This window comes from Rhinichthys klamathensis, unplaced genomic scaffold (genome assembly GCF_029890125.1).
Source record: "Rhinichthys klamathensis goyatoka isolate OS25496 unplaced genomic scaffold, OSU_Roscu_1.1 h1tg000272l_1, whole genome shotgun sequence".
NCBI classification, from domain to species: Eukaryota; Metazoa; Chordata; class Actinopteri; order Cypriniformes; family Leuciscidae; genus Rhinichthys; species Rhinichthys klamathensis.
Genome location: NW_026606792.1, coordinates 2,114,138 through 2,138,175, shown reverse-complemented (window position 1 = coordinate 2,138,175; position 24,038 = coordinate 2,114,138). Strand labels below are relative to the sequence as shown.

At 48.9% G+C, this 24,038-nt stretch overlaps 1 protein-coding gene across 1 annotated transcript in view; it reads left to right on the top strand.

Moving 5' to 3' along the window:
- Positions 1-24,038, top strand: part of dip2a (disco-interacting protein 2 homolog A) — a 98,521-nt gene that overhangs the window by 5,117 nt on the left and 69,366 nt on the right. Inside the window, exon 3 of the mRNA XM_056268442.1 lies at positions 5,620-5,862. Within this exon, the coding sequence (XP_056124417.1) occupies positions 5,620-5,862 (243 nt within the window). The remainder of the gene's footprint in view (positions 1-5,619; positions 5,863-24,038) is intronic.

Genomic DNA, 24,038 nt, shown 5'->3' with positions numbered 1-24,038 from the left:
CACCTTATGCTGGTGACCAGCAATGCTGGGTTTTTCAGCAGGGGATGTTTTGATCTTCTGAGTCTTGAGAGAACAATGCATAGTTTTCTGAATAATAGCCTCATTATTTACTCGAAGCAAACTGCTCCTGACCACTCAGTTCCCAGACCACCTTCCCACACGCATGCATATGGAGATGTTTAACAGAGCTCCAGCTTTATTGACCCACTGGGTGCATATTTAGCTATTTGAGTATTGCATTTAGTTTAACACACAATATTTAGCTAATACAAAATGGATCTTACCTTATTTTGGGGTATAAGAGACTGACAACATCTTTTTTCATAGCTCATGTGACTTTGAATCTTTTAAGTGTTAACTGAATTCCTTAGGAGAAATAAAAAAGATGCACTTGTTGACATACTGTACAGTAACAGTACAGAAAGGTATTTCATTTGGTTCAGTTTTCAACGGTTTAGTTCCATTTTGTTGCAAAATGTTTGAGTTCACATTGAAATCTTTGACTTTTGATGGCAGACTTTGGTACTTTGGCAAATCTGAGCACAGTTTGAGATATTATTAAGATCTCTTCTGAAGCTCAATAGGACATGTATGTGAGATTACTGGTTCCTTTTTCTCAGGAGATCAACCTGAGAAGCAGGAGAATGAAACCTCAAGCTGCCCTCCATGTAACCTTGGAGGATGCAATGAGACAATTGATGAGAAAAGAGTGTAGGTTGTGTTACGTAACGTGGTAGTGGAAGTAGGCTGAAGACGAAGGAGGATGATAATAATGGTCTTTTAATGACAAAACTCTTTAACACTTTACGCACCACACACAAACGATAACCGACCAGGAGTGAGGGAGAACACAGGGTTTAAATACACATGGAACAGATTGGGGAAACAAGGCACAGCTGGGGCAAATGAACTGATAACGACAGGTAAACAGGTGAATTAACTAAACAGTAACGAGGAGCGGAAAAATGGAAACAGGACTGAACCAAATACACAAAGAACGGGGGAAACACAGGACACACATGTAGTTTTGGCATGAGTTGCTGATCTAGACAGGTGGTGCTGGGGAGGAGGAGGGACAGAAAACAGGACAGGAATAAATAAGGTTGCATGGGTAGAGATCGATTGGCTTGGATAAAAACAGCAACAATTAGCTACCTGGAAGAGTTTCATGCATTCAAATCCATGATTTATCTGTCCTATTGGTTATTTTGTTTTGTATCATCTGTGTTGATGTTGTTATATCAGTAAGACTATATTTGGCCTTTCACAGTTTATTTCGTGATGTCTGATGATTTCTTAATGATGGCACATTATTGCATCCTGTGGTCAGATAAGCTCATCTCTCACACCTCATGTTTGTGTAACGTCTTTGCTTTGTCCGTCAATATGGATTACATTATGGCAGTGTTTGTTTAACGCTAACGAGTTTCAGAGTCTTGGTGTGCGGATACACTCTTCGGTCAGAATGATGAAGTCAGGGAAAGGTCACCGGGATTAAAGGTTCAAGGGTGGGGTCAGATCAGCATAACGGGAGCCATTCAGGGTCGCTCCCTGTGGGAATTGGTCATGGTCCGCTAAGTCTTTTGTGCCCTGCATGGACGCAGTAATGCACTAAAGCTGTCTGACTGCCCCGACGGAGATGATCTGATAACCCATCTGGCCTGTCAGATGCCCCACTCTTGCCCTCTCGCTTCATTCTTGAGGCGGGTCTTAAAGAAACCCCAAAATGAAAAATCTGTCGTTTACTCATTAATGCTTCAGACCTGCAGGACAGGATATTTTGAAGAATAATGATGCCGTATTTTTGGCATTATGATATCCGTGATGTAGAAAATGCGGATGGAATCATGGAATCCAGTCATAAAAATGGAATTTACTATATAACGTGGAATGACACAGAATGGCATTTTAGATGAATATATTAACACCATTTTTGACAATAAATTTGTATAAATTCAGAAAAATTAAACAGATTTTCTGAAAAGATAAAACATTCCACAAGGCCCTATTATTGTAAAATATTTAATAAATCATTCAATTGATTCGAAAATGTCAAAAATAAAAAATTTCTTAAACTTTTAATAATTTGTTGTTAAATTGCATAAATATAAAGATATTTCAATTAATTAGACATGCTTATAAAAACTTGCCATTAAAACTTAAAAAAAAAAAAAAAAAAAACCTGAAATATTAATAAATTTCATAGGCCCTACATGTTAAAGTGTGTAGTGTCTACATGCTGTCAATCTCCAAAACAGAACAAAAAGCACCATGAAGTATCATAAAAGGTCAATATGACTTCCAAAGCCTCTGAAAATGGCGTTAATTGCTCATGCTACATATGCTCTAATCACTCGTCCCCTGATGCAATCGGTCATGTGACGTGCGAGACCCAGTGGAGTCTGTGTCGTTGATGTGGTGTGTATGTGACCAGACTCGTCCCTCTCTACAGAACAGTGTGTGTGACTGGATTCTGCTTCTGTCTGGATCTGACCAGCTTGAGAAATGTCCCACTTTCCCTGGCGTTCCTGGCGATGTCTGCGGTGTCCCGGTCTCAGAGACACACACACACTGAGAGAGAGCTTTTAGAAGAATCACTTCTGTTTTAAAGCTCAGGTTGCCAGTTAGGTTGTTAAGTGTGTTTCTTGACACATCGACTCATTTCAGTTCATTTCGGTCTCCTCCTTGTCATTGTCAGCTTCTCTCTCCTGAATCTGTGTCAAGGTTACTCTCCGAGTGCCGGAGGACATGCTGTGAGAATACAATTAATATAGTTCTAGTTTTCACGAGGCTCTTCTTAGATCATTAAACATGCTTTCCTTTCGAGAGGGAATTGACTGAAACATTCTGATCAGCAAAACTGTTTCAGCTCCAAAATATACTGGATAACTATTTCTATATTTATAATTAGTTCTTTACAATAGTATTATAATTATTATTCCTGTGAGCAAAGCTGAATGTTCAGCATCATTACTCCAGTCTTCAGTGTCACATGATCCTTCAGAAATCACTCTAATATGATGATCTGATGCTCAAGACACATTTATGACAGCATTTATTTGAAATAGAAATCTTTTGATCAATTTAATGCATCCTTGCTGGATGAAAATATTAATTTCCTTACTGACCCCAAACTTTTGAACGGTAGTGTATGTCACTTAATTTTGAGTAGATATTGTGTATATTGATATTTATATCATATTGATCTGAGGGTACCTTGTTCTCTAAATCTTCATCATCTTCATCTTCATAACAAGCTTGAGTTTCATATGTGAGTTGTGTGTGTGTTGCGCTGATCGTCACATGTATCAGACACACACACACACGAGTGGAGGCAGATCCTTCTCCTTCATCAGTACACACACACACACACGAGTGGAGGCAGATCCTTCTCCTTCATCAGTACACACACACACACACTAGGATAACGCCTTTCATGTTTAACGCATGACTGTTTGTTGCTCAGTGTCTGTTAATTGTCTGGACACGCTGTACAGTAATTGCTCCCCGCGGGTGATTAATGCATGATTAATGTCACACAGATCTGCTATACCCACAGGCGTCCGGCAGTCAGCCTCTCGCTCCTCTGCCCGTCTTTTCTCTGTTCGTTTCTGTGTGTTTGATGATTAAAATAATCCATCAACATTGAAAAGCAACTTTTATGGAATGTAAGTAATAGAGTATTACATGCTAAAGCATTAAACGCCATTTAGTAACTCGTTTCACACGGTTGTACCTCAAATCATGTGACTTGTTGTGTGAGATATGACTTTTGGCATTTTGGACAATAAATACCACAATTTTACATTTAAAGGCCTCGCAATTCCTTCTATCATATTTCTATCATATATCATATCTATCGTAGCTGTTTGCTGCAGAACGTCTAAAAATTGAAATGTAAGTGAACTGGCAAACAGCAGATCATTATTGGTAATGGGTTAATGATAATTATACTTTTCTAATAGAGTCAATTAATCGTGAATCTCTTTTAAATATCGTTTTCTCTCTGTTGTTACACTCTTTACACCGCAGCACACAGTTTGAGTGATGAAATAGTACAGAAGGTTTAGCTACATATTTTATTCATTATTTGTCGGACATCTGTTATTTTCTATGGCGTAACATTTATAATGTATTTATAATATGGAAAGTGATGTCATCATAACTGCAGGCCTCACATGCTCTGCCTCTGACCACATGAGCATTACATCATATGTATTTCCCCCGCAGATCTCACCAAAGTCATATTTGGGTCTGGACTGAAAACTTTCTCTTCCATAGCGCTCATATATCAGTCCTCCTGGGGTTTATGATGGAAGCTTTGAGAAGATTTTTGACTGTACAGTCAGTGAGTGGACCCACAAAGCATTCGGATGATTAAGTCAGACTCAGGGTCCATTTACACAACACCCTTTTAGACTTAAAATAGGAATATTTTTATGCGTTTTCACTGTTCATTTACACGACAGCGGCGTTTTGAGGGATGAAAACTCAAACTTTTGAAAATGGGCTTCAAAGTGCAAGTTTTTGAAAGCGATACCGTTATGGTCTTTGTGTAAACTACAAAATCGTGAATTTGTGCATATTAAATGTTCAATCTATTGGTGCGTACTGTTTCTTTACAAAGTTTAGTTACACTTTATTTTAAGGTGTCATTGTTACAGTGTAATTATATATTTAAGTTCTGAGTAATATTAAGCAACTACATGCACTTACTATAGGGTCAGGGTTTGGTTGAGGGTTAGTTGCATGTAATTATGCATAATTTATTGTTATTACTATGGTAAGTACATGTAACATATGAAACAAGGACACTGTAAAATAAAGTGTTACCCAAAGTTTCTTTACAAATATCTGTGAGAACGTTGTCGTCTGTACACGAAAAACGCGAAGGAAAAAAATGTCTGTTTTTAGTAAATCGTTGTCGTGTAAACGTAACTTTAAAAATGTAGTGCATTTCGTTACATTAGATGACAGAATATCCAACCAAGTTGCATTTAAATTAAAGAGATGTATGAAAAACTTTTTAAGCAAAAAAAAAGTGAAATGATAAAACAATAAATATATTGTTCAAAATAAAGACGGAAAGAAATGTGACAGTGCTTGTGACACATTACTGGATCCGATTAATAAAGTGATTCTCTGCTAGGAACTTAAAGTCCCCCTGTAGTCGATCATTTTATCCCTTAAAACTCATCTTTAATCACCAAAATGACATATTTAAAAGTTTTTTCCTTGAAAATAAAATTCTTCACTCCTTAAAATAGCTTGAATGTAACTTGACACCCTTGCCTCATTTAGTATGCGTGGTTCTATGAATATGCAAATGAGCCCCGCCTCCACTCACTCCCTCAGCTCAGAGATCCACTGGTTGACGATCACACGTTGATCTGATTGGTTACAAGGTCGTTTGTGACGTCAGAAACACCAGCGATTTCAAACCGTGTTTTTGAGACTGTCTTTGGTTCACTGCAGATTTAAGGAGAAAATACTCAGCAATGCTGTCGACTTATGAACTTACTCATGGTGTGTCTTAAAGCATATTAACAACACAGCAGAAGTGATGAGGAAAAGGGAAGTGCCTGTGTTATCTTCTCACCCGCTGTTCCTGCCTCACAGACACGTCGTCGGCGTCAGAAGACGAGGGGTCGCTGCGCCGGCAGGGGCGGATCTGCTCCTCGTCCCCGTACCAGGCGCACCCGAGCGTGGAGCACTGGTTCAACCGGGTCATCCAGGGCTCGTCCACCTCCTCGTCCGCCTCCTCCACCTCATCACACCCCGGAGGAAGAGCCCACCACTCCAACGCCACCTCTGCTTCAGCGGCCACCGTGCTGGCCGACCTCATGGCTCACACACAGCTGGGTCAGTACTGAACACACTCACACACAGCTGGGTCAGTACTGAACACACACTCACACACAGCTGGGTCAGTACTGAACACACTCACACACAGCTGGGTCAGTACTGAACACACCTCACACACAGCTGGGTCAGACACACACTCACACACAGCTGGGTCAGTACTGAACACACACTCACACACAGCTGGGTCAGTACTGAACACACACTCAAACACAGCTGGGTCAGTACTGAACACACACTTACACACAGCTGGGTCAGTGCTGAACACACACTCACACACAGCTGGGTCAGTACTGAACACACACTCACACACAGCTGGGTCAGTACTGAACACACACTCACACAAAGCTGGGTCAGTACTGAACACACTCACACACAGCTGGGTCAGTACTGAACACACACTCACACACAGCTGGGTCAGTACTGAACACACTCACACACAGCTGGGTCAGTACTGAACACACCTCACACACAGCTGGGTCAGTACTGAACACACACTCAAACACAGCTGGGTTAGTACTGAACACACACTCACACACAGCTGGGTCAGTGCTGAACACACACTCACACACAGCTGGGTCAGTACTGAACACACACTCATGGCTCACACACAGCTGGGTCAGTGCTGAACACACACTCACACACAGCTGGGTCAGTACTGAACACAAACTCACACACAGCTGGGTCAGTACTGAACACACACTCACACACAGCTGGGTCAGTACTGAACACACACTCACACACAGCTGGGTCAGTACTGAACACACCTCACACACAGCTGGGTCAGTACTGAACACACCTCACACACAGCTGGGTCAGTACTGAACACACACTCAAACACAGCTGGGTCAGTACTGAACACACACTCACACACAGCTGGGTCAGTGCTGAACACACACTCACACACAGCTGGGTCAGTACTGAACACACACTCATGGCTCACACACAGCTGGGTCAGTGCTGAACACACACTCACACACAGCTGGGTCAGTACTGAACACAAACTCACACACAGCTGGGTCAGTACTGAACACACACTCACACACAGCTGGGTCAGTACTGAACACACACTCACACACAGCTGGGTCAGTACTGAACACACCTCACACACAGCTGGGTCAGTACTGAACACACACTCACACACAGCTGGGTCAGTACTGAACACACCTCACACACAGCTGGGTCAGTACTGAACACACCTCACACACAGCTGGGTCAGTACTGAACACACCTCACACACAGCTGGGTCAGTACTGAACACACCTCACACACAGCTGGGTCAGTACTGAACACACCTCACACACAGCTGGGTCAGTACTGAACACACCTCACACACAGCTGGGTCAGTACTGAACACACCTCACACACAGCTGGGTCAGTACTGAACACACACTCACACACAGCTGGGTCAGTACTGAACACACTCACACACAGCTGGGTCAGTACTGAACACACCTCACACACAGCTGGGTCAGTACTGAACACACACTCACACACAGCTGGGTCAGTACTGAACACACCTCACACACAGCTGGGTCAGTACTGAACACACACTCACACACAGCTGGGTAGGTACCGAACACACACTCACACACAGCTGGGTCAGTACTGAACACACCTCACACACAGCTGGGTCAGTACTGAACACACACTCACACACAGCTGGGTCAGTACTGAACACACCTCACACACAGCTGGGTCAGTACTGAACACACCTCACACACAGCTGGGTCAGTACTGAACACACCTCACACACAGCTGGGTCAGTACTGAACACACACTCACACACAGCTGGGTCAGTACTGAACACACCTCACACACAGCTGGGTCAGTACTGAACACACACTCACACACAGCTGGGTCAGTACTGAACACACTCACACACAGCTGGGTCAGTACTGAACACACCTCACACACAGCTGGGTCAGTACTGAACACACACTCACACACAGCTGGGTCAGTACTGAACACACACTCACACACAGCTGGGTCAGTACTGAACACACCTCACACACAGCTGGGTCAGTACTGAACACACACTCACACACAGCTGGGTAGGTACCGAACACACACTCACACACAGCTGGGTCAGTACTGAACACACCTCACACACAGCTGGGTCAGTACTGAACACACACTCACACACAGCTGGGTCAGTACTGAACACACCTCACACACAGCTGGGTCAGTACTGAACACACCTCACACACAGCTGGGTCAGTACTGAACACACCTCACACACAGCTGGGTCAGTACTGAACACACCTCACACACAGCTGGGTCAGTACTGAACACACACTCACACACAGCTGGGTCAGTACTGAACACACCTCACACACAGCTGGGTCAGTACTGAACACACACTCACACACAGCTGGGTCAGTACTGAACACACACTCACACACAGCTGGGTCAGTACTGAACACACTCACACACAGCTGGGTCAGTACTGAACACACCTCACACACAGCTGGGTCAGTACTGAACACACCTCACACACAGCTGGGTCAGTACTGAACACACCTCACACACAGCTGGGTCAGTACTGAACACACACTCACACACAGCTGGGTAAGTACCGAACACACACTCACACACAGCTGGGTCAGTACTGAACACACCTCACACACAGCTGGGTCAGTACTGAACACACCTCACACACAGCTGGGTCAGTACTGAACACACCTCACACACAGCTGGGTCAGTACTGAACACACACTCACACACAGCTGGGTAAGTACCGAACACACACTCACACACAGCTGGGTCAGTACTGAACACACCTCACACACAGCTGGGTCAGTACTGAACACACCTCACACACAGCTGGGTCAGTACTGAACACACCTCACACACAGCTGGGTCAGTACTGAACACACTCACACACAGCTGGGTCAGTACTGAACACACCTCACACACAGCTGGGTCAGTACTGAACACACACTCACACACAGCTGGGTCAGTACTGAACACACCTCACACACAGCTGGGTCAGTACTGAACACACACTCACACACAGCTGGGTCAGTACTGAACACACCTCACACACAGCTGGGTCAGTACTGAACACACTCACACACAGCTGGGTCAGTACTGAACACACACTCACACACAGCTGGGTCAGTACTGAACACACACTCACACACAGCTGGGTCAGTACTGAACACACTCACACACACAGCTGGGTCAGTACTGAACACACACTCACACACAGCTGGGTCAGTACTGAACACACTCACACACAGCTGGGTCAGTACTGAACACACCCTCACACACAGCTGGGTCAGTACTGAACACACTCACACACAGCTGGGTCAGTACTGAACACACACTCACACACAGCTGGGTCAGTACAGAACACACCTCACACACAGCTGGGTCAGTACTGAACACACTCACACACAGCTGGGTCAGTACTGAACACACACTCACACACAGCTGGGTCAGTACTGAACACACTCACACACAGCTGGGTCAGTACTGAACACACCTCACACACAGCTGGGTCAGACACACACTCACACACAGCTGGGTCAGTACTGAACACACCTCACACACAGCTGGGTCAGTACTGAACACACACTCACACACAGCTGGGTCAGTACTGAACACACACTCACACACAGCTGGGTCAGTACTGAACACACCTCACACACAGCTGGGTCAGTACTGAACACACACTCACACACAGCTGGGTCAGTACTGAACACACACTCACACACAGCTGGGTCAGTGCTGAACACACACTCACACACAGCTGGGTCAGTGCTGAACACACACTCACACACAGCTGGGTCAGTACTGAACACACACTCACACACAGCTGGGTCAGTACTGAACACACCTCACACACAGCTGGGTCAGTACTGAACACACACTCACACACAGCTGGGTAAGTACCGAACACACACTCACACACAGCTGGGTCAGTACCGAACACACCTCACACACAGCTGGGTCAGTACTGAACACACACTCACACACAGCTGGGTCAGTACTGAACACACACTCACACACAGCTGGGTCAGTACTGAACACACCTCACACACAGCTGGGTCAGTACTGAACACACCTCACACACAGCTGGGTCAGTACTGAACACACACTCACACACAGCTGGGTCAGTACTGAACACACACTCACACACAGCTGGGTCAGTACTGAACACACACTCACACACAGCTGGGTCAGTACTGAACACACACTCACACACAGCTGGGTAAGTACTGAACAAACCTCACACACAGCTGGGTCAGGACTGAACACACCTCACACACAGCTGGGTCAGTACTGAACACACACTCACACACAGCTGGGTCAGTACTGAACACACCTCACACACAGCTGGGTCAGGACTGAACACACCTCACACACAGCTGGGTCAGTACTGAACACACCTCACACACAGCTGGGTCAGTACTGAACACACCTCACACACAGCTGGGTCAGTACTGAACACACCTCACACACAGCTGGGTCAGTACTGAACACACACTCACACACAGCTGGGTCAGTACTGAACACACCTCACACACAGCTGGGTCAGTACTGAACACACACTCACACACAGCTGGGTCAGTACTGAACACACCTCACACACAGCTGGGTCAGTACTGAACACACACTCACACACAGCTGGGTCAGTACTGAACACACCTCACACAGAGCTGGGTCAGTACTGAACACACACTCACACACAGCTGGGTCAGTACTGAACACACCTCACACACAGCTGGGTCAGTACTGAACACACACTCATGGCTCACACACAGCTGGGTCAGTACTGAACACATACTCACACACAGCTGGGTCAGTACTGAACACACACTCACACACAGCTGGGTCAGTACTGAACACACACTCACACACAGCTGGGTCAGTACTGAACACACCTCACACACAGCTGGGTCAGTACTGAACACACCTCACACACAGCTGGGTCAGTACTGAACACACACTCAAACACAGCTGGGTCAGTACTGAACACACACTCACACACAGCTGGGTCAGTGCTGAACACACACTCACACACAGCTGGGTCAGTGCTGAACACACACTCACACACAGCTGGGTCAGTACTGAACACACCTCACACACAGCTGGGTCAGTACTGAACACACCTCACACACAGCTGGGTCAGTACTGAACACACTTACACACAGCTGGGTCAGTACTGAACACACTCACACACAGCTGGGTCAGTACTGAACACACACTCACACACAGCTGGGTCAGTACTGAACACACACTCACACACAGCTGGGTCAGTACTGAACACACACTCACACACAGCTGGGTCAGTACTGAACACACTCACACACAGCTGGGTCAGTACTGAACACACCTCACACACAGCTGGGTCAGTACTGAACAGACACTCACACACAGCTGGGTCAGTACTGAACACATACTCACACACAGCTGGGTCAGTACTGAACACACACTCACACACAGCTGGGTCAGTACTGAACACACACTCACACACAGCTGGGTCAGTACTGAACACACACTCACACACAGCTGGGTCAGTACTGAACACACTCACACACAGCTGGGTCAGTACTGAACACACACTCACACACAGCTGGGTCAGTACTGAACACACCTCACACACAGCTGGGTCAGTACTGAACACACTTCACACAGAGCTGGGTCAGTACTGAACACACACTCACACACAGCTGGGTCAGTACTGAACACACCTCACACACAGCTGGGTCAGTACTGAACACACCTCACACACAGCTGGGTCAGTACTGAACACACCTCACACACAGCTGGGTCAGTACTGAACACACACTCACACACAGCTGGGTCAGTACTGAACACACCTCACACACAGCTGGGTCAGTACTGAACACACTCACACACAGCTGGGTCAGTACTGAACACACCTCACACACAGCTGGGTCAGTACTGAACACACACTCATGGCTCACACACAGCTGGGTCAGTACTGAACACACACTCACACACAGCTGGGTCAGTACTGAACACACACTCACACACAGCTGGGTCAGTACTGAACACACACTCACACACAGCTGGGTCAGTACTGAACACACCTCACACACAGCTGGGTCAGTACTGAACACACCTCACACACAGCTGGGTCAGTACTGAACACACACTCACACACAGCTGGGTCAGTACTGAACACACCTCACACACAGCTGGGTCAGTACTGAACACACACTCACACACAGCTGGGTCAGTACTGAACACACACTCACACACAGCTGGGTCAGTACTGAACACACCTCACACACAGCTGGGTCAGTACTGAACACACCTCACACACAGCTGGGTCAGTACTGAACACACACTCACACACAGCTGGGTCAGTACTGAACACACACTCACACACAGCTGGGTCAGTACTGAACACACACTCACACACAGCTGGGTCAGTACTGAACACACACTCACACACAGCTGGGTAAGTACTGAACAAACCTCACACACAGCTGGGTCAGGACTGAACACACCTCACACACAGCTGGGTCAGTACTGAACACACACTCACACACAGCTGGGTCAGTACTGAACACACCTCACACACAGCTGGGTCAGGACTGAACACACCTCACACACAGCTGGGTCAGTACTGAACACACCTCACACACAGCTGGGTCAGTACTGAACACACCTCACACACAGATGGGTCAGTACTGAACACACCTCACACACAGCTGGGTCAGTACTGAACACACACTCACACACAGCTGGGTCAGTACTGAACACACCTCACACACAGCTGGGTCAGTACTGAACACACACTCACACACAGCTGGGTCAGTACTGAACACACCTCACACACAGCTGGGTCAGTACTGAACACACACTCACACACAGCTGGGTCAGTACTGAACACACCTCACACACAGCTGGGTCAGTACTGAACACACACTCACACACAGCTGGGTCAGTACTGAACACACCTCACACAGAGCTGGGTCAGTACTGAACACACACTCACACACAGCTGGGTCAGTACTGAACACACCTCACACACAGCTGGGTCAGTACTGAACACACACTCATGGCTCACACACAGCTGGGTCAGTACTGAACACATACTCACACACAGCTGGGTCAGTACTGAACACACACTCACACACAGCTGGGTCAGTACTGAACACACCTCACACACAGCTGGGTCAGTACTGAACACACCTCACACACAGCTGGGTCAGTACTGAACACACACTCAAACACAGCTGGGTCAGTACTGAACACACACTCACACACAGCTGGGTCAGTGCTGAACACACACTCACACACAGCTGGGTCAGTGCTGAACACACACTCACACACAGCTGGGTCAGTACTGAACACACCTCACACACAGCTGGGTCAGTACTGAACACACCTCACACACAGCTGGGTCAGTACTGAACACACTTACACACAGCTGGGTCAGTACTGAACACACTCACACACAGCTGGGTCAGTACTGAACACACACTCACACACAGCTGGGTCAGTACTGAACACACACTCACACACAGCTGGGTCAGTACTGAACACACACTCACACACAGCTGGGTCAGTACTGAACACACTCACACACAGCTGGGTCAGTACTGAACACACCTCACACACAGCTGGGTCAGTACTGAACACACACTCACACACAGCTGGGTCAGTACTGAACACATTCTCACACACAGCTGGGTCAGTACTGAACACACACTCATGGCTCACACACAGCTGGGTCAGTACTGAACACACACTCACACACAGCTGGGTCAGTACTGAACACACACTCACACACAGCTGGGTCAGTACTGAACACACACTCACACACAGCTGGGTCAGTACTGAACACACCTCACACACAGCTGGGTCAGTACTAAACACACCTCACACACAGCTGGGTCAGTACTGAACACACACTCACACACAGCTGGGTCAGTACTGAACACACCTCACACACAGCTGGGTCAGTACTGAACACACCTCACACACAGCTGGGTCAGTACTGAACACACTCACACACAGCTGGGTCAGTACTGAACACACACTCACACACAGCTGGGTCAGTACTGAACACACTCACACACAGCTGGGTCAGTACTGAACACACCTCACACACAGCTGGGTCAGTACTGAACACACCTCACACACAGCTGGGTCAGTACAGAACACACACTCAAACACAGCTGGGTCAGTACTGAACACACCTCACTCACAGCTGGGTCAGTACTGAACACACCTCACACACAGCTGGGTCAGTACTGAACACACCTCACACACAGCTGGGTCAGTACTGAACACACCTCACACACAGCTGGGTCAGTACTGAACACACCTCACACACAGCTGGGTCAGTACTGAACACACACTCACACACAGCTGGGTCAGTACTGAACACATACTCACACACAGCTGGGTCAGTACTGAACACACACTCACACACAGCTGGGTCAGTACTGAACACGCCTCACACACAGCTGGGTCAGTACAGAACACACACTCACACACAGCTGGGTCAGTACTGAACACACACCTCACACACAGCTGGGTCAGTACTGAACACACTCACACACAGCTGGGTCAGTACTGAACACACACCTCACACACAGCCGGGTCAGTACTGAACACACCTCACACACAGCTGGGTCAGTACTGAACACACACTCACACACAGCTGGGTCAGTACTGAACACATACTCACACACAGCTGGGTCAGTACTGAACACACACTCACACACAGCTGGGTCAGTACTGAACACACACTCACACACAGCTGGGTCAGTACTGAACACACACTCACACACAGCTGGGTCAGTACTGAACACACCTCACACACAGCTGGGTCAGTACTGAACACACACTCACACACAGCTGGGTCAGTACTAAACACACCTCACACACAGCTGGGTCAGTACTGAACACACACTCACACACAGCTGGGTCAGTACTGAACACACCTCACACACAGCTGGGTCAGTACTGAACACACTCACACAGAGCTGGGTCAGTACTGAAAACACACACTCACACACAGCTGGGTCAGTACAGAACACACACTCATGGCTCACACACAGCTGGGTCAGTGCTGAACACACACTCACACACAGCTGGGTCAGTACTGAACACACACTCACACACAGCTGGGTCAGTACTGAACACACACTCACACACAGCTGGGTCAGTACTGAACACACTCACACACAGCTGGGTCAGTACTGAACACACACTCACACACAGCTGGGTCAGTACTGAACACACACTCACACACAGCTGGGTCAGTACAGAACACACACTCATGGCTCACACACAGCTGGGTCAGTACTGAACACACACTCGCACACAGCTGGGTCAGTACAGAACACACACTCATGGCTCACACACAGCTGGGTCAGTACTGAACACAGACTCACACACCGCTGGGTCAGTACTGAACACACCTCACACACAGCTGGGTCAGTACTGAACACACCTCACACACAGCTAGGTCAGTACTGAACACACCTCACACACAGCTGGGTCAGTACTGAACACACCTCACACACAGCTGGGTCAGTACAGAACACACACTCACACACAGCTGGGTCAGTACTGAACACACACTCACACACAGCTGGTTCAGTACTGAACACACACTCACAGACAGCTGGGTCAGTACAGAACACACACTCACACACAGCTGGGTCAGTACTGAACACACTCACACACAGCTGGGTCAGTGCTGAACACACACTCACACACAGCTGGGTCAGTACTGAACACACACTCACACACAGCTGGGTCAGTACTGAACACACATTCACACACAGCTGGGTCAGTGCTGAACACACACTCACACACAGCTGGGTCAGTACTGAACACACACTCACACACAGCTGGGTCAGTACTGAACACACTCACACACAGCTGGGTCAGTACTGAACACACACTCACACACAGCTGGGTCAGTACTGAACACACACTCACACACAGCTGGGTCAGTACAGAACACACACTCATGGCTCACACACAGCTGGGTCAGTACTGAACACACACTCACACACAGCTGGGTCAGTACAGAACACACACTCATGGCTCACACACAGCTGGGTCAGTACTGAACACAGACTCACACACCGCTGGGTCAGTACTGAACACACCTCACACACAGCTGGGTCAGTACTGAACACACCTCACACACAGCTGGGTCAGTACTGAACACACACTCACACACAGCTGGGTCAGTACTGAACACACCTCACACACAGCTGGGTCAGTACTGAACACACCTCACACACAGCTGGGTCAGTACAGAACACACACTCACACACAGCTGGGTCAGTACTGAACACACACTCACACACAGCTGGGTCAGTACTGAACACACACTCACAGACAGCTGGGTCAGTACAGAACACACCTCACACACAGCTGGGTCAGTACTGAACACACACTCACACACAGCTGGGTCAGTACTGAACACACCTCACACACAGCTGGGTCAGTACTGAACACACCTCACACACAGCTGGGTCAGTACTGAACACACACTCACACACAGCTGGGTCAGTACAGAACACACACTAATGGCTCACACACAGCTGGGTCAGTGCTGAACACACACTCACACACAGCTGGGTCAGTACTGAACACAAACTCACACACAGCTGGGTCAGTACTGAACACACACTCACACACAGCTGGGTCAGTACTGAACACACACTCACACACAGCTGGGTCAGTACTGAACACACACTCACACACAGCTGGGTCAGTACTGAACACACACTCACACACAGCTGGGTCAGTACAGAACACACACTCATGGCTCACACACAGCTGGGTCAGTACTGAACACACACTCACACACAGCTGGGTCAGTACAGAACACACACTCATGGCTCACACACAGCTGGGTCAGTACTGAACACAGACTCACACACCGCTGGGTCAGTACTGAACACACCTCACACACAGCTGGGTCAGTACTGAACACACCTCACACACAGCTGGGTCAGTACTGAACACACACTCACACACAGCTGGGTCAGTACTGAACACACCTCACACACAGCTGGGTCAGTACTGAACACACCTCACACACAGCTGGGTCAGTACTGAACACACCTCACACACAGCTGGGTCAGTACAGAACACACACTCACACACAGCTGGGTCAGTACTGAACACACACTCACACACAGCTGGGTCAGTACTGAACACACACTCAAAGACAGCTGGGTCAGTACAGAACACACACTCACACACAGCTGGGTCAGTACTGAACACACTCACACACAGCTGGGTCAGTACTGAACACACACTCACACACAGCTGGGTCAGTACTGAACACACACTCACACACAGCTGGGTAAGTACTGAACACACACTCATGGCTCACACACAGCTGGGTCAGTACTGAACACACTCACACACAGCTGGGTCAGTACTGAACACACACTCACACACAGCTGGGTCAGTACAGAACACACACTCACACACAGCTGGGTCAGTACTGAACACACTCACACACAGCTGGGTCAGTACTGAACACACACTCACACACAGCTGGGTCAGTACTGAACACACCTCACACACAGCTGGGTCAGTACTGAACACACCTCACACACAGCTGGGTCAGTACTGAACACACACTCACACACAGCTGGGTCAGTACTGAACACACCTCACACACAGCTGGGTCAGTACTGAACACACTCACACACAGCTGGGTCAGTACTGAACACACCTCACACACAGCTGGGTCAGTACTGAACACACACTCACACACAGCTGGGTCAGTACTGAACACACACTCACACACAGCTGGGTCAGTACTGAACACACACTCACACACAGCTGGGTCAGTACTGAACACACACTCACAGACAGCTGGGTCAGTACAGAACACACCTCACACACAGCTGGGTCAGTACTGAACACACACTCACACACAGCTGGGTCAGTACTGAACACACCTCACACACAGCTGGGTCAGTACTGAACACACCTCACACACAGCTGGGTCAGTACTGAACACACACTCACACACAGCTGGGTCAGTACTGAACACACACTCACACACAGCTGGGTCAGTACTGAACACACCTCACACACAGCTGGGTCAGTACTGAACACACCTCACACACAGCTGGGTCAGTACTGAACACACACTCACACACAGCTGGGTCAGTACTGAACACACACTCACACACAGCTGGGTCAGTACTGAACACACACTCACACACAGCTGGGTCAGTACTGAACACACACTCACACACAGCTGGGTAAGTACTGAACAAACCTCACACACAGCTGGGTCAGGACTGAACACACCTCACACACAGCTGGGTCAGTACTGAACACACACTCACACACAGCTGGGTCAGTACTGAACACACCTCACACACAGCTGGGTCAGGACTGAACACACCTCACACACAGCTGGGTCAGTACTGAACACACCTCACACACAGCTGGGTCAGTACTGAACACACCTCACACACAGCTGGGTCAGTACTGAACACACCTCACACACAGCTGGGTCAGTACTGAACACACACTCACACACAGCTGGGTCAGTACTGAACACACCTCACACACAGCTGGGTCAGTACTGAACACACACTCACACACAGCTGGGTCAGTACTGAACACACCTCACACACAGCTGGGTCAGTACTGAACACACACTCACACACAGCTGGGTCAGTACTGAACACACCTCACACACAGCTGGGTCAGTACTGAACACACACTCACACACAGCTGGGTCAGTACTGAACACACCTCACACAGAGCTGGGTCAGTACTGAACACACACTCACACACAGCTGGGTCAGTACTGAACACACCTCACACACAGCTGGGTCAGTACTGAACACACACTCATGGCTCACACACAGCTGGGTCAGTACTGAACACATACTCACACACAGCTGGGTCAGTACTGAACACACACTCACACACAGCTGGGTCAGTACTGAACACACACTCACACACAGCTGGGTCAGTACTGAACACACCTCACACACAGCTGGGTCAGTACTGAACACACCTCACACACAGCTGGGTCAGTACTGAACACACACTCAAACACAGCTGGGTCAGTACTGAACACACACTCACACACAGCTGGGTCAGTGCTGAACACACACTCACACACAGCTGGGTCAGTGCTGAACACACACTCAGACACAGCTGGGTCAGTACTGAACACACCTCACACACAGCTGGGTCAGTACTGAACACACCTCACACACAGCTGGGTCAGTACTGAACACACTTACACACAGCTGGGTCAGTACTGAACACACTCACACACAGCTGGGTCAGTACTGAACACACACTCACACACAGCTGGGTCAGTACTGAACACACACTCACACACAGCTGGGTCAGTACTGAACACACACTCACACACAGCTGGGTCAGTACTGAACACACTCACACACAGCTGGGTCAGTACTGAACACACCTCACACACAGCTGGGTCAGTACTGAACACACACTCACACACAGCTGGGTCAGTACTGAACACATTCTCACACACAGCTGGGTCAGTACTGAACACACACTCACACACAGCTGGGTCAGTACTGAACACACACTCACACACAGCTGGGTCAGTACTGAACACACACTCACACACAGCTGGGTCAGTACTGAACACACTCACACACAGCTGGGTCAGTACTGAACACACACTCACACACAGCTGGGTCAGTACTGAACACACCTCACACACAGCTGGGTCAGTACTGAACACACCTCACACAGAGCTGGGTCAGTACTGAACACACACTCACACACAGCTGGGTCAGTACTGAACACACCTCACACACAGCTGGGTCAGTACTGAACACACCTCACACACAGCTGGGTCAGTACTGAACACACCTCACACACAGCTGGGTCAGTACTGAACACACACTCACACACAGCTGGGTCAGTACTGAACACACCTCACACACAGCTGGGTCAGTACTGAACACACTCACACACAGCTGGGTCAGTACTGAACACACCTCACACACAGCTGGGTCAGTACTGAACACACACTCATGGCTCACACACAGCTGGGTCAGTACTGAACACACACTCACACACAGCTGGGTCAGTACTGAACACACACTCACACACAGCTGGGTCAGTACTGAACACACACTCACACACAGCTGGGTCAGTACTGAACACACCTCACACACAGCTGGGTCAGTACTAAACACACCTCACACACAGCTGGGTCAGTACTGAACACACACTCACACACAGCTGGGTCAGTACTGAACACACCTCACACACAGCTGGGTCAGTACTGAACACACCTCACACACAGCTGGGTCAGTACTGAACACACTCACACACAGCTGGGTCAGTACTGAACACACACTCACACACAGCTGGGTCAGTACTGAACACACTCACACACAGCTGGGTCAGTACTGAACACACCTCACACACAGCTGGGTCAGTACTGAACACACCTCACACACAGCTGGGTCAGTACAGAACACACACTCAAACACAGCTGGGTCAGTACTGAACACACCTCACTCACAGCTGGGTCAGTACTGAACACACCTCACACACAGCTGGGTCAGTACTGAACACACCTCACACACAGCTGGGTCAGTACTGAACACACCTCACACACAGCTGGGTCAGTACTGAACACACCTCACACACAGCTGGGTCAGTACTGAACACACACTCACACACAGCTGGGTCAGTACTGAACACATACTCACACACAGCTGGGTCAGTACTGAACACACACTCACACACAGCTGGGTCAGTACTGAACACGCCTCACACACAGCTGGGTCAGTACAGAACACACACTCACACACAGCTGGGTCAGTACTGAACACACACCTCACACACAGCTGGGTCAGTACTGAACACACTCACACACAGCTGGGTCAGTACTGAACACACACCTCACACACAGCCGGGTCAGTACTGAACACACCTCACACACAGCTGGGTCAGTACTGAACACACACTCACACACAGCTGGGTCAGTACTGAACACATACTCACACACAGCTGGGTCAGTACTGAACACACACTCACACACAGCTGGGTCAGTACTGAACACACACTCACACACAGCTGGGTCAGTACTGAACACACACTCACACACAGCTGGGTCAGTACTGAACACACCTCACACACAGCTGGGTCAGTACTGAACACACACTCACACACAGCTGGGTCAGTACTAAACACACCTCACACACAGCTGGGTCAGTACTGAACACACACTCACACACAGCTGGGTCAGTACTGAACACACCTCACACACAGCTGGGTCAGTACTGAACACACTCACACACAGCTGGGTCAGTACTGAAAACACACACTCACACACAGCTGGGTCAGTACAGAACACACACTCATGGCTCACACACAGCTGGGTCAGTGCTGAACACACACTCACACACAGCTGGGTCAGTACTGAACACACACTCACACACAGCTGGGTCAGTACTGAACACACACTCACACACAGCTGGGTCAGTACTGAACACACTCACACACAGCTGGGTCAGTACTGAACACACACTCACACACAGCTGGGTCAGTACTGAACACACACTCACACACAGCTGGGTCAGTACAGAACACACACTCATGGCTCACACACAGCTGGGTCAGTACTGAACACACACTCGCACACAGCTGGGTCAGTACAGAACACACACTCATGGCTCACACACAGCTGGGTCAGTACTGAACACAGACTCACACACCGCTGGGTCAGTACTGAACACACCTCACACACAGCTGGGTCAGTACTGAACACACCTCACACACAGCTAGGTCAGTACTGAACACACCTCACACACAGCTGGGTCAGTACTGAACACACCTCACACACAGCTGGGTCAGTACAGAACACACACTCACACACAGCTGGGTCAGTACTGAACACACACTCACACACAGCTGGTTCAGTACTGAACACACACTCACAGACAGCTGGGTCAGTACAGAACACACACTCACACACAGCTGGGTCAGTACTGAACACACTCACACACAGCTGGGTCAGTGCTGAACACACACTCACACACAGCTGGGTCAGTACTGAACACACACTCACACACAGCTGGGTCAGTACTGAACACACATTCACACACAGCTGGGTCAGTGCTGAACACACACTCACACACAGCTGGGTCAGTACTGAACACACACTCACACACAGCTGGGTCAGTACTGAACACACTCACACACAGCTGGGTCAGTACTGAACACACACTCACACACAGCTGGGTCAGTACTGAACACACACTCACACACAGCTGGGTCAGTACAGAACACACACTCATGGCTCACACACAGCTGGGTCAGTACTGAACACACACTCACACACAGCTGGGTCAGTACAGAACACACACTCATGGCTCACACACAGCTGGGTCAGTACTGAACACAGACTCACACACCGCTGGGTCAGTACTGAACACACCTCACACACAGCTGGGTCAGTACTGAACACACCTCACACACAGCTGGGTCAGTACTGAACACACACTCACACACAGCTGGGTCAGTACTGAACACACCTCACACACAGCTGGGTCAGTACTGAACACACCTCACACACAGCTGGGTCAGTACAGAACACACACTCACACACAGCTGGGTCAGTACTGAACACACACTCACACACAGCTGGGTCAGTACTGAACACACACTCACAGACAGCTGGGTCAGTACAGAACACACCTCACACACAGCTGGGTCAGTACTGAACACACACTCACACACAGCTGGGTCAGTACTGAACACACCTCACACACAGCTGGGTCAGTACTGAACACACCTCACACACAGCTGGGTCAGTACTGAACACACACTCACACACAGCTGGGTCAGTACAGAACACACACTAATGGCTCACACACAGCTGGGTCAGTACTGAACACAAACTCACACACAGCTGGGTCAGTACTGAACACACACTCACACACAGCTGGGTCAGTACTGAACACACACTCACACACAGCTGGGTCAGTACTGAACACACACTCACACACAGCTGGGTCAGTACTGAACACACACTCACACACAGCTGGGTCAGTACAGAACACACACTCATGGCTCACACACAGCTGGGTCAGTACTGAACACACACTCACACACAGCTGGGTCAGTACAGAACACACACTCATGGCTCACACACAGCTGGGTCAGTACTGAACACAGACTCACACACCGCTGGGTCAGTACTGAACACACCTCACACACAGCTGGGTCAGTACTGAACACACCTCACACACAGCTGGGTCAGTACTGAACACACACTCACACACAGCTGGGTCAGTACTGAACACACCTCACACACAGCTGGGTCAGTACTGAACACACCTCACACACAGCTGGGTCAGTACTGAACACACCTCACACACAGCTGGGTCAGTACAGAACACACACTCACACACAGCTGGGTCAGTACTGAACACACACTCACACACAGCTGGGTCAGTACTGAACACACACTCAAAGACAGCTGGGTCAGTACAGAACACACACTCACACACAGCTGGGTCAGTACTGAACACACTCACACACAGCTGGGTCAGTACTGAACACACACTCACACACAGCTGGGTCAGTACTGAACACACACTCACACACAGCTGGGTAAGTACTGAACACACACTCATGGCTCACACACAGCTGGGTCAGTACTGAACACACTCACACACAGCTGGGTCAGTACTGAACACACACTCACACACAGCTGGGTCAGTACAGAACACACACTCACACACAGCTGGGTCAGTACTGAACACACTCACACACAGCTGGGTCAGTACTGAACACACACTCACACACAGCTGGGTCAGTACTGAACACACCTCACACACAGCTGGGTCAGTACTGAACACACCTCACACACAGCTGGGTCAGTACTGAACACACACTCACACACAGCTGGGTCAGTACAGAACACACACTAATGGCTCACACACAGCTGGGTCAGTGCTGAACACACACTCACACACAGCTGGGTCTTTACTGAACACAAACTCACACACAGCTGGGTCAGTACTGAACACACACTCACACACAGCTGGGTCAGTACTGAACACACTCACACACAGCTGGGTCAGTGCTGAACACACACTCACACACAGCTGGGTCAGTACTGAACACACACTCACACACAGCTGGGTCAGTACTGAACACACTCACACACAGCT